Genomic DNA, 13,824 nt, shown 5'->3' with positions numbered 1-13,824 from the left:
GTTTATTTATTTTTGGGACAGAGAGAGACAGAGCATGAACGGGGGAGGGGCAGAGAGAGAGGGAGACACAGAATCGGAAACAGGCTCCAGGTCTGAGCCATCAGCCCAGAGCCTGATGTGGGGCTCGAACTCACGGACCGCGAGATTGTGACCTGGCTGAAGTCAGACGCTTAACTGACTGCGCCACCCAGGCGCCCCAAGTTTAACTCTTTTGAAATATGAAGCCAGAACTTAAAATCATTACTTAAAAGTTGCATGGTACATTCAAACATTGAATACTAGCTCTTTTATAATGATGTCTTTATTATAAACAAAGTTTTTTTATTAGTTATAGAATATGTGGAAAATACAGAAAAGGATAAAAGGTTACAGCTTTACCACCCAGAAGTGGTAATTGTTACCTTTTTTTGGCCTCTTTTATAATTCAGATTTTATGAAGTTAAGATATTATTTTAGGTATGATTTTTATTTAGTTCTTAATATTTTGACATAAGTAGTTTATTGTATTATTGGAAATTCCTTGGAAATGCTATTTTATGTAGCTTCAAAACAGTCTCTTTCACGGCTTATCCATAATTTTCTTAACTGTTCCCTATTGTCTGACCTGAAGGGTTTGTGTTTTTCTTTGCAGTTTTTTATGATCATAAAACAGACTATAAATATCTCTTCACATGAAGAGTTACCCTATTTCAGATTATTACCCAGAATAGATTTGTACATGTAGAATTACCTGGTGAATGAATAAAATACCTATCGATGACCTGCCTTCCAAAAATATTTTACCAATGTATACACTTATTAACAGTCTGTCAGAGAAGCTGTACTGTATCTGAACCAGTTGTGTTTCTCTCCTATTTTAAATCAACTTTGTTCAGGTATAATTTCATGTAATAAATTGCATGCATTTAAGGGTACAGCTTGTGAAAATATTTACCACAATCAAGATATGGAATATTTCCAACCCCTGGAAGTGGTGCCTCTTTGACGTTAATCCCCCATACAACAGATGTGTCTTCTGTGGCTCTAGGTTAAATTTGCCTTTCCTAGAGTTCATGTTCTGTACTCGTTTGTACTCGTCTGTGTTAGCTTCTTTCCTTGAATGATAAGGTTTGAGGATTCCTCCAAGTTGAGGAGATCAGTAGGTCTTTTGTAGGTGATTAGTATTCTGTTGTAGAGACATATTACAACCTGTTTATCCATACACCAGTTGATGGACATTTGGGTTTCCAGTTTGGGGCTCTTATGAATAAAGCTGCTATGAACAGTCCTCTACAATCTTTGTGTGAACATATATCTTCTTTTGGGTAAATACCTATGAAGGAAAGTCTCATGGCAAATGTGTGTTTGACTGTATTAGAATCTGCCAGTTGGGTTTCCAAGATGGTGGTACTATTTTACAGTCTCACCGTCAGTATATGAGAATTTTGATTGCTCTACGTTCTTACCAAGTTGTAGTCCATCTAATAGATACATGGAGGTATGTCATTGTGGGTTTAGTCTGCTGCATTTGCATGATGGATCATGATTTGAACATCTTTGAACTTACTGGCCATTCCCTTCACTTTTTGAAGAGCTGTATTGTGTATGCTTCCTTTGTGAAATTCATATATTGCAAATACTTCACTCCTAATTTGTGGCTTGCCTTTTAATTTTCTTAATGGTGTCCATTTTAAATGTCCATTTAAAAATTTTTTTTTAATTTTTATTTATTTTTGAGAGAGAAAGAGAGAAACAGAACGTGAGCGGGAGAGGGGCAGAGAGAGAAGGGGACACAGAATCTGAACTGGGGACCGTGAGATCGTGACCTGAGCCGAAGTCGGATGCTTAACCGACTGAGCCACCCAGGCACCCCTAAATGGTGTCCATTTTGAATGAGATGGAATACAGTTTATCAATTTTTTTTTAATATGCTAGTTAAGAAAGTTTTACTAGTCCCAAGTTGCAAAAATTTTCACAGGTTTTCTGCCAGAAGTTTTGTGGTATTGTCCTTTTTCTGTTAAGGTGCTAGATTATATTGATTGATGTTTTCCATTGCTAAACAATTCTCTAATGCTGCATTCCTGGGATAAACTCTACTTAGTCAGGAGATACTATTTTTTATATTTATTTTGCTGGACTCAACATGCTACTATTTTTAAAAAAAAATTTTTTTTTTAACGTTTATTTATTTTTGAGACAGAGAGAGACAGAGCATGAACGGGGTAGGGTCAGAGAGAGAGGGAGACAAAGCATCTGAAACAGGCTCCACGCTCTGAGCTGTCAGCACAGAGCCCAACGCAGGGCTTGAACTCATGGACCGCGAGATCATGACCTGAACCGAAGTCGGACGCTTAACCGACTGAGCCACCCAGGCGCCCCTCAACATGCAAGTATTTTGTTAAGGATTTTTTTTTTTCTAACATTCATTTTTGAGTGACAGAGACAGTGTGTGAGTGGGGGAGAGGTAGTGAGAGGTGGAGACACATAATCTGAAGCAGGCTTCAGGCTCTGAGCTATCACACAACGCCCAGCCTGAGGCTTGAACTCGCAGGCTGTGAGATCATGACCTGAATTGAAGTTGGAAACTTAACCAATTGAGCCACCCAGGCGCCCCTGTTTTGTTAAGGATTTTTAAATCCACACCATGAGGGATATTGGTCTATAGTGTCCTTTCTTGTAGTATCTTTATCTTGTTTTGACATTAGGGTATGCTGTCCTCATGAAACTAGTTGGCAAATGCTCCCTTGCCTATTTTGTTGAGAGTTTGTGTGGGATTGGTATTATTTACCCCTTATTTAATTTTATTTTATTTTTTTATTTACCCCTTAAATACAGGATAGAATTAAACAGTGAAGCCATCTGGGCCTGGGTTTTTCTTTGTGGGAGTTTTTTGGGGGTTTTTTTTTTAATTTTTTTTTTTTTTTTTTTTTATTTACCCCTTAAATACAGGATGGAATTAATCAGTGAAGCCATCTGGGCCTGGGTTTTTCTTTGTGGGAGTTTTTTGGGGGTTTTTTGTTCTTTTTTCTTTTTGTGATAGACTCAACTTCTTTGATATGGAGCTATTCATATTTTTTATTTCTTTTATTAGTTTTTGGTAATTTCCATCTTTTAAGAAGTCTTTCTACATTTTCTAGATTATTGAATGTATTGGCATTTATTTGTTCATAATATTCCTTTATTATCTATAGTGACATCTCCAGTCCATGTCTTTTATGGGTCATTTGTGTCTTTTCTCCTGTTTTTGCTTTTTTGAGCTAGAGGTTTATCAGTTACATTTTCAAGAATTCTTTGGTGTTCACAGTATATATTATTATTCAGTGTCTGCCTTCAAAATGATAGGCTTTTAACATATGAGGTAAGAACCTCTATAGTTTTTAGTGTGATTTCTTTCCCTTCTTTTAAGCTTGAAATTTGCTTGTCCATCTGTCTAGATATTTAATCATGTTTCATTTGTATTTTCTTCTAATTTGTATAGTATGAATTTTTAAATGTACTTTATTTGTCGAGAACTTCTTTTGGTTGGTAACATGAGTATTTAAACAGAATTCTTTTCCCAAATAGTCAATTAGTCCAGCATGCTTTATTAAATGTTTTTCTTTCTTCATAAAACAGCTTGCCTAGCATAGCGGCTGTATGATGTCTATTTAAAAAAAAAAAATTTTTTAGACACCATCTATCCTTAGAAACGTAATGATTATAGAATACTTGGATTTGAAAATGGTACATCTTTCCAGTATTTTTACATTTGTATCCCAGTTCATCTCCTGCATGTTTACATTTGGGTCTCAAAATTTGAAATTGTTTTGTGCCGTGTTCGTAAATTTGGTCTAACGAAGTAGAGCCTCACTTATGTTGCGGTGCTAGTACTCATGTCAGCCAAGTTTGAAGGCCAGTTTGGATGACGCCAGTAGCATTCATGAGTGGAGAAGGCTCAGGCTACTATGCCTGAGCCCTGAGAGCGTCCTGATGCCACCATTGACCTGCCTCAGGGCTGAGCGTATGTGCTTGCCCTTCTCAGAACCTTAGTCTGCATTCTGCAAAATAGTGATGAGGAGAGGAGCCACTTCGTAGACTTGTGACAATTAAGGGAGAGAGTGCATGAAAAGCTTTTCATGCTCTGTATGGCGTGAAGAAAGTGCTCAGTAAAAAAAAGTTGTCAGTATTAACGTATGTACCACGCAAGTCAACTCACTGCCTTTTCTGTCCTGTCCCCTATTTACTGTTCATCTTTAGTATTTCTATCCTATGATAAGAGTACAAAGCGTGGGGAAAGTGTGGGTGTAATTTAAATAGGAGAAATAGTCACGGCATAGATCCAAAGAAACTTAGGAATGTTCAGGGTGAAAACCTAGATATGCACACTCTAGACTGTAATTATATTTATAAAAGCAGGTGGAGGAACACTTTGGACTGTGTACTTTAAGAATTCTAAAATAGCAGGCTTATTTACTTATTTGGTTCCTTTTTTGCCCTTCAGTTGAGTAGAATGTTTTCAGATGTTGCTGTCCAGGGCAGTGGTCTTTGGGGAGGACTTTGTGGAACCCCCCTCCAAGAAGGGGAGTTAAACGTTACGTTTTGGTAAATTTTTATCTTAAAAGTGTAACCAAGCTGGCCTGAGGCAGTGGCCTGCTAGAAAGAGCCTGTACCAGCTTGAAAGCACTGATAGTTAAATTTTCATGAATTCTATAAGCACAGCCACGAATGGAAACTTAATTATATAAACATTTGATTATATTTAAAACAAAAGTGATAAATACTCAGAACGCATCACTATTTCAGTCATACTGATGCGCTTAGATCCTTTATATCTGCTTTGTCTGTTTGGTGGTATGCTACTGCACATCTCTTCCCAGGCCCACATTTAGTGGTATGTTGATAGATTGAAGTTAGCCATGGTGCAGGTGTTTATTCTGTGGAAACCTGCAAATGCTATTTTTGGAGAGCCAGTCATTAAGCATTTACTAGCTCAGCACAGGCCACAGGTAAAGGTGGCCTCTAGCCCCGAGTATCACTCAGTTTTCTACAGTGATGACTTACTTATAGGAGAATATACCACAGATGTTCCTTAAGCTCTTACACCCATCCTTCTGTCATTTCCAGACATTCCGTCTTTTTCTATGTATCTAGTAACTGACGGACATTTTTTAGTTGAAGCAGAGGGTCTTGTTAGCTGTGATGGACAGAGGTAATTGTGAACTGCTTCAGAATGGTGAGAATGTTGGTACAAATTAATCATTTGATTTCAGCAATCTGTACATATTACCTTAGAACGTTTTAAAACTAAATTTCGTATTTCCTTTTCAGACCCTGTGCCATGGTGGCGCCTGACATTGAGCTAATCTGTGAAATCATGTTAGTTGCTGAAGGCTTTGCAGACGCGCGTTCACTAGCCCGCAAGTTCGTGACATTGTACACACTCTGCAGGGGGCTCCTCTCCAAGCAGGTGAGGAATTTTTTGTTCTCTTTCCTAGGTTTGTACATCCCATTAAAACTGCTTTTGACACATAGATGCTGGGTACTTTATCACTCACATTACAGTTAGACCTTTTAGAGTAATTTTGTATTTTCCGTAAAATTTTGCAAATCTTTATTTTAGTATTTGTAATATTCTTTTTCTGATTTTAAACATGAGACATTTTAAGTTGACTGTTGATTGGTACTATGTACAATTGTCAGTGGGCTCTGTGATCGTCTTTAACTCTCACCAATGTTACAATTGTTCATGGAGTTTTATGCTGCCTGCTTTGTTGGTGAGAATACTATTTTCTAGTGAGAGACGGCAAGAGTGTTTATAAGAATCAGAAGAGGTAAAGCTGATTTTCCAAAGAACCCTTCAAGAAATGTTAAATGAAAAATTTTCTCATTTGGTGGTAATCCCTTATTTGAAGGTGGATTTGATTACTAGTCTCTGAAGTGGGTCAGACCTGTTTTTGGTTTTGTTGTGTTTTGGGTTTTTTTTTTTTTTTTTTTTTTTTGGAGTATAGCTGATGCTCATTGATGTTAGTTTCAGGTGTATGGCACACTGATTGGATACCTCTGTACATTATGCTATGCTCACCACAAGTGTGGCTCCCGTCTGTCACCATACAAGGCTGTTACAGTACCATTGACCATATTCCCTGTGCTGTACCTTTTATTCCTGTCCAGTAGCTAGCTTCTTGCTGTTTCACTGAAGTTGCTGATGAGCTACACAAATTATGTATGTATCAGCCTCATTATTTTTAAATTCAGCTTTGTGGTCACCTTTGACCTCACTTTTTCGATGACCTTTCATTAATTCCTGGTGACATTATTTTGCAGCTTTTCTGGCATGAAAGTATTAAAATGCCACAGTTAGAACCACATAGTTACCTGTACTGACAGATGTCCTTATTTTGAATTACCTGTCGTTAAGGTGGAATTTGGACTCTGAGAGCGAAATTGATGTTGTCCTTTTAATATGTAAATTTACATTCTGGGGGGAAATCCTAGCAAATTTAACAACATGGAAAAATGTTTATGACAGTGTTCTATGCAAAAAATGCAGCATGCCAAACTAGATACGATCTACAACTTGCATTTATTTTACGCTTAGACTGCATGTATTATATAAAGTAACTGGGAAGTACGTAGTGATTTTTAATTTTTGTCTCTGGGTGATAATACTGTGAGTATTTTTTATTTTTCTCCTTGTTTGTGGTATCCTTCTTATTTTTTTGAGGAGTTCATTTTAATTTTATCACGGGCAGAAGTCAGAAGAAAACAATGTCACTGAACCCGGGCAGTACAGAGTTGCAACCGCATCCATTCCCAGTAGTAATATTTAAACACTGAGTGAGCACTTACTGTATCCAAGTAACATGTTGGTTGATTAAGAGGACAAGCAAGAACACATGAAACCAGCACACTCAGAGTTTGGAGTTCAGAGAACTTCCGGGATTGAGTTTCTGTTAGATAAAAATTAGCAGAACATGCAGGAGGAGATGATCATAGTTTCTTCCTTGAAAACCATAAGGTATGAGGGAGGTGTTGGGAGGAAAGGTAGAACAGACGAGGAGAGCATTCTCCAACTAGAGGAATGTCATGGGGCAGATGAGGGAAGGCAGTGAGGCCAGGACAGAAGGGCTGAGTTAGAAGGATAGACGCTGATACTTTTCTAAACTGTAGGGATTTAAGAAGAACCTGTGGATGGTTTTGACTGATGGACTAGCATAATGAAAACAGTGAAGATTATTTCAGCAGTTGTTGGATTTACATGTTGAGAAGGGTCACCAACTCATCTTAAACCCGTGTCCAGAATTTCTTCTACCCCCTCTCCTTTAATGTTCTTACTGCACTGACTTAGCCCCCTCCTCAGTCTCTCTGACCTCCACACTCCAGTTCTTGCCCTTTGCCTTCTCTCCTCAAGTCGTCATCTTTTTCTGCATCGTGGCTCTCAAATGAGTTTTTACCATGACCCACAGTAAAAAAATACTCCTTCTGTTGAGACTCAGGACCCACACCCGTGTGTCATATGCACAGGTGAAACAATTTTCACCCAACACTTCTTGCCCTTCTTATTTGCAACGCATTATGGTGTTTTTCATTCTGTTTTCTTCTGTTCTGTTACCAGCAGAAATGATGGTCAAGACCTACTAAATTGATTTTACTATTCACTGCTGGATTGAAAGACATATTTATACGTGGATATATTGTTTCACTGCTCACAAAGCATTTTATTCTTTCAACAGCCTTATAAAGTGGTTAGATCCTTTTATGTGCATTTTTATGGATGATGCTTGAAGAGGGTGCTGACTTTCCCACAGGCGCCATTGAGAGATAATTTGACAGAAAAGTTGTCACTCTGTGGGTGGTAGATGAAAGGCAAAAGAGAGCAATCTTTTAATTCATTGTCCCTTTACTGAGTACCTACCTGTGCAGTGCACCATGTTGGGACCTACAAGACAACAGGGAATAGATCTGTGCTCTGTTCTCCAGGAGCCCAGAGCCTGTGAAAGGAATCTTCTGTCAGAATTATGCGAAACTCTCAAAGCGGACATACTGTTATATCCCTGAATTGTAATAATAAAGTTTGTACTGCACTAAATGCCAGAGTTAGGGCTGGAGCGTCTGATTGATTAAGAGGTAGAGTTATTAGGGCAAGTAGAGATCTGGGTCTGGGAGGGGTGGACTCACAGGGTTATCTGTTGAAGTCACACTGGAGAAATATGCCGTGTTTAGAGGTGAACATTTGCAAGTAGTTCAACTCAGTGTTAGCAGGTTTACTGAGACGAGAGCAGGGAAGACGGATGGATCCTTGGGCACGCTGCAACTCAGTGCTATGGGAAGAAGAGATCTGCTGACGGAGGCAGAGAATCAGGAGAAAGAGGGAGGAGGATACTGAAGGGATGTGGTTTTTACAAATTGGAAGAGAACAGGAAAATAGTACTTTACATCATTAAAGCATGTATTTATCTGAACTCTTTTCTTACAGCTTTTGGCTTTTACTTCTGGAATGAGAAGCTTATTCCCTTTTAAAATCTTTGAGAAAATATAACCTATGTTTTGATTTTTAGGATCATTATGATTGGGGACTTCGCGCTATTAAATCTGTCTTGGTTGTAGCTGGCTCCCTGAAACGAGGAGATAAAAATAGACCCGAAGATCAGGTACCACAGTGCTAATAACATGGTTTTGTGGAGTGGGTAGCTAAACAACTTCACAGAAATGAAAGTATGTATCTGGATGGTGGGCCATGCCTAGCGCAACTTTTATTTCTTTTTTTAAGTTTATTTATTTTGAGAGAGACAGAGGCACCACAAGTTGGGGAAGGACAGAGAGAGAGGAGTGAGGATCCCAAGCAGCCTCTGCACTGCCAGTGCAGAGCCCAGCCTGGGCCTTGAACTCCCAAAACCATGAGATCATGCTCTGAGCCGACCCCAAGAGTTGAACGTTTAACCAACTGAGCCACCCCGGCGCCCCAGTACAGAGCAACTTTTAAAAAGTATGATCTCTCTTTTCCACATAGAATATTTTGAGGACTGGCATTGCTTACATCATGAAAGATAAGTATTCTTGAGTATAAGGATATGAATACAGGAAAGAAAATGTGATTTTATAAGTGCTTTTGAAATAACAGCTACAAAAAATATTTTGGCAGTCATAATCAGATCAGTAATCACTGGTTGATTTCCTCTGAGGAACATTCAGAAAATCTGATTAATTGAGCTGGGATAATAATCCTGAAATGTCAGTGAAAACATAATCTAATGGAACCTAGTATGTTCACTTCACGGGTTGTAAAATGAGCATAGAACAAACAGGAAGAACGATCACTTGACACCAGTGAAATGCAATGCTCAGGTGGTTATGCACAGCTGCTGGGTGAATGTTCTATCCCTGCTGAGGACTTTTTCTCTTCTTCTTTTTTCTCTAAATTTTTTAAGAGTTTTTTCTTTACTAAATAGTGAGAACAGTGGATATACATCACTCTGTGTATATTTCGTATGGCTTGAGAAGTTGAAGAAAACAAATCTATGAATTTCTTTTCACATTAAAGGATGCTTACGTGATTTTCTACTTCTGTAATACTTTCTTTTCCTCTCAGTCATAATTCATGATTGGACCGAGATTTTCTTGGATTTTTCTTTTGTTGTTGTTGTTGGATCGCTTATGTCTTTCTGTAAAAATCCTGATGTTCAAGTTACTGATTTTATTTATTTTTTTTTTAATTTTTTTCAACGTTTATTTATTTTTGGGACAGAAAGAGACAGAGCATGAACGGGGGAGGGGCAGAGAGAGAGGGAGACACAGAATCAGAAACAGGCTCCAGGCTCTGAGCCATCAGCCCAGAGCCTGAGGCGGGGCTCGAACTCACAGACCGCGAGATCGTGACCTGGCTGAAGTCGGACGCTTAACCGACTGTGCCACCCAGGCACCCCCAAGTTACTGCTTTTAAAATCTAAAGCCTTCTTCGGTTTTCAGCCAATACACAACAAATACCCAAACTAAAAATGGTTACATTTATTATTCTGAAGTTCTTAGAGATTCTCTTGAACAAAATGATCTGATGGGCCTAGTTCATTTATATCCTGGAGTTTGAGGATTAAGGAGAGAAGGGCCTCAGACCCTTTGTCAAGATCAGAGCAGATTGTTGCAGGAACAGGGCCTCCTCGTCGACCTGAGTCTGAAGTTTGTGATACCAGCAGAGACTTCTCATGTGCTGCTCTGTGCACTTCTACGCATTTAGCCTCCCCATACATAGAATGCCAACCTAACAGAGACCAGTATCCATATCCCATGCCTAAAGCCTTGCTTTAGATGCAAGACTTAAAAACAGCATTTTTAGGGGTGCCTGGGTGGCTCAGTCGGTTAAGCATTCGACTTTGGCTCGGGTCATGATCTCACAGTTTGTGGGTTCAAGCCCCACATTGGGCTCTATGCTGACAGCGTGGAGCCTGGAGCCTGCTTCATATTCTGTGTCTCCTCTCTCTTTGCCCCTTTCCCACTCGCACTCTCTCTCTCTCTACCTCAAAAATAAATAAACATTAAAAAAAATTTTTTTAAGTAATAAAAAAACAGCATTTTTAGTTTTGAAGATGTCTGGTACACCTTGTATTGGCCATTTAAATACAGTGTTTTCTTCCTAGGTACTCATGAGAGCATTAAGGGACTTCAATATGCCTAAAATAGTGACAGACGACATCCCCGTGTTTTTGGGCCTGGTTGGTGACCTGTTTCCAGCCCTGGACGTACCTCGGCAGAGAGCACCGCACTTTGAACAGATTGTCAGGCAGTCTACCCTGGAGCTTCACCTGCAGCCTGAGGAGAGCTTCATCCTTAAAGTAAATGGCACATGTGCTTTTCACAGCAGCCCATGACATTTGCAGTGAGATTTACTGTATTTAAGTATCGTTAGCCAAAACATTAACTCACGTATTACACTGACTTTTACATAATGATAATATATTCTTTAAAGCATTCTAATAGGACCTGCTTTACTCCAGTAATTATAAATAATTATTTTGTAGTTACATTCTGTGAGAAGGAACATGATTGGGTCCTGGTTTTATTTTTTATTTATTTTTTTACTTTATTTTGAGAGAGAGAGAGAGAGCATGAATCGGGGAGGGGCGGACAGAGAGGGAAAGAGAATCCCAAGAAGGCTCTGTGCTGCCAGTGCAGAGCCCCATGGAGGGCTTGAACTCATGAAGTGTAAGATCGTGATCTGAGCCGAAACCAAGAGACAGACGCTTAACTGACTGAGCCACCTACATGCTTGGTTAAGCACCATGGTGGTTGTTCCTTTATTAAGTCATGGTTTTAAATGTAAGCCTACTTCTCATTAGTTGATAAAATTTCTTGGTTGCTCTTGGTGACATGCATCAAAAATTAACGTTGCTCTTTTCTTTCCATGTTAGAGAACATGGGAAGTAAATCATTAGTATGTGCCTTTAATGGGGAGAAAAGTGTCAACATATATGATATCTGACTTATCAAAGGCTTGTGCATATGCACGCTCACTTTGAGTGTAGTAAATACACAGACATTAAAATACATATAAAGTATCTATTTTAGATATTTTAAAGGATATAAGCCATTACTCACTTGTAGGTGATTAGCCATGTATGGTTTTTGTTCAATACTTCATGAAGACTCTTTGATTTTGTAAGTAATTCCTACCACGTCCAAAGTACTAGACTGTACTTCACTTCTGCCTGCATCAGTGGCTCACTGAGTCCTGGTTTTTCTTCACTCTTACTCTCATGTTGTTCTTGGGGAGATCCAGGAAAAGCTGTGGTTGTCATCTATGTTAACTTTCCTGGACCATCATTTTGTAAGTGGGAGCTTTCTTGGGTTGTAAGGAAAGAATTGAGCAAAAATGGGTAGGGATTTTTGTTTGTTTGTTTCTTGTGTTTTGTTTTGTTTTTAAATCACCAACTCATGAAAGGAACCAATGACTGCCTGTTTGGTCTGCAGGTCGCCCAGCTTGAGGAACTGTTGACCGTGCGGCACTCTGTGTTCGTGGTTGGAAATGCAGGCACAGGAAAGAGTGAGGTATGGTGAATTGCCTGCTGGTTTTCAGCCACACAAGGAACAGATTTTGGCCAGACATATTTTTAATTCTCTCTAAGAGTTCCCTTCATTGAATTACTCCATAATTTTGAGGTAGAATGTGAGACTCTAATACTGCCTTTTCATCAATTTGCACTATTTTTTTTTTTCATATTAGGGGCAGGGAGAAGGTAACAAATAGAACCTTCTGTTCAGATAGAAAAGCTGAGAGAAGACGGGGCTTTCCATATTTATGAAACCTAGTTTTTTATCTCTCCCAAGTTGCTTTAGATTCTCATTCCCATATTACTAAGAAAAACCCAAATATTTTCCTTCAGTACTTGCTCAGAAATATAGCCCTCGATAGGGACAAAAGAAAACAAAAAGACAGAGAGGCAGCCAAACCCACATTGTGGGGGTCCCTGTTATGTGCTATGCTAGGTACATTATATGTGATTTACTGTGCACAGTGATGATATATGCTGGGTATTATTATCCTCATTTTTACTTCACTGCTTGATTTTGTTTGGTCCCACTGACAATCCTGGCAACGTACTTATTTTCTTGGTTGGCAGACACTATATGCAGAATTGCGTGCATTTTAATTCAGGGTGCTTGGGTATGAACATATTTAGTAGCCAAAGACTAAAAATAATCGTGGAGTGGGCATATGAGGTTTTAGACCATGGGTGTGTGTAGAACTTGCCAGTATGTAGATCGGAACCCAAACTGGAACAATTGCACAGGGAGGCACAGTTTTGTGATTTTTCTTGTGAAAAATGTAATAATTGAAATATTAAAGTAGATAACTGGTAGACCTGTAATTATTTTGTTAGAGTAAGTTTCAGATGAGGGCCATGGTTCAGGGAAGGATAAAATTAAATTCTATAATTTCCAGTAGATTAATGGTTTCTAAAAATATAAGCTTAATATTCCTAAGGCATTCAATTTCTTTCATCTCATCTTCACTGGTTCTGTTCTATTCAACCTTTACTTAAGCTGATAGAACCAGCACACGGAAGCTCAGGCCACGTTACTTAGCAACTCTTGCCCTTCCCAGCTATTTGGCAGTTGTTTATTAGTCCTTCAACCCCCTGTGAGTAGATCGGGACGAGGAATATCTGAAATAAAAGCCACAGCTTCTCAGAGGAAGCAAAGAGGGTAGGTGGGGCACATATTTGGGTGAATATGTCAATTAATTAAACTGACACAGAGAAAGCATCTGTCCTGTGAATTCTTATCCTCAAAGCTTCTTTTTCTCCATTATCTAGATCAGAGTTTCTCAGCTTCATTCACTGTTGACACTTTGGGTCGGATAGCTCTTTGTCACGGAGGCTGTCCTTTGTGTTCATTATAGGACACTGAGCAGCATCCGTGGCTTCTGTTGTGTCGCATGCCCTCTTTGTCAAGTCTGGAGCGTCTCCTGAGACGCTGAGAACTGTTGCTCTGGGTCACTAGGTGTCCAAGCACGCCCAGACTAGCATCACAGGTCCCACCTCGGACGTTATTAGAAATGCAAATTCTTAGTCATCCTAGCCCTACTGAATATTAGAAGCTCTGGGTTGGGTCCAGACATCTGTGTCTTAACATCCTGTAAGCGATTCTGATGCATCCTACATAAGAGCAGAGTGGATTTTAATAACATGAACAGGAACACTTATTTACTTATTTGCACACATGGTTTAAAACCTCAAATGAGGGGCGCCTGGGTGGCGCAGTCGGTTAAGTGTCCGATCTCAGCCAGGTCACGATCTCACGGTCCGTGAGTTCGAGCCCCGCGTCAGGCTCTGGGCTGACGGCTCAGAGCCTGGAGCCTGTTTCCGATTCTGT

General features: G+C 39.4%; 1 protein-coding gene across 1 annotated transcript in view; it reads left to right on the top strand.

Annotated features, from left to right (window-relative positions):
- Nucleotides 1-13,824, top strand: part of DNAH11 (dynein axonemal heavy chain 11) — a 358,576-nt gene that overhangs the window by 156,736 nt on the left and 188,016 nt on the right. Inside the window, 4 exon segments of the mRNA XM_040472462.1 lie at nt 5,287-5,425; nt 8,517-8,609; nt 10,590-10,784; nt 11,920-11,997. Coding sequence (XP_040328396.1) covers nt 5,287-5,425; nt 8,517-8,609; nt 10,590-10,784; nt 11,920-11,997 — 505 coding nt within the window.

Source organism: Herpailurus yagouaroundi, unplaced genomic scaffold (assembly GCF_014898765.1).
Source record: "Herpailurus yagouaroundi ecotype Mexico unplaced genomic scaffold, PumYag 100, whole genome shotgun sequence".
NCBI lineage: Eukaryota > Metazoa > Chordata > Mammalia > Carnivora > Felidae > Herpailurus > Herpailurus yagouaroundi.
The sequence above is the reverse complement of the archived record's forward strand: the minus strand, read 5'-3'. Positions and strand labels throughout refer to the sequence as shown.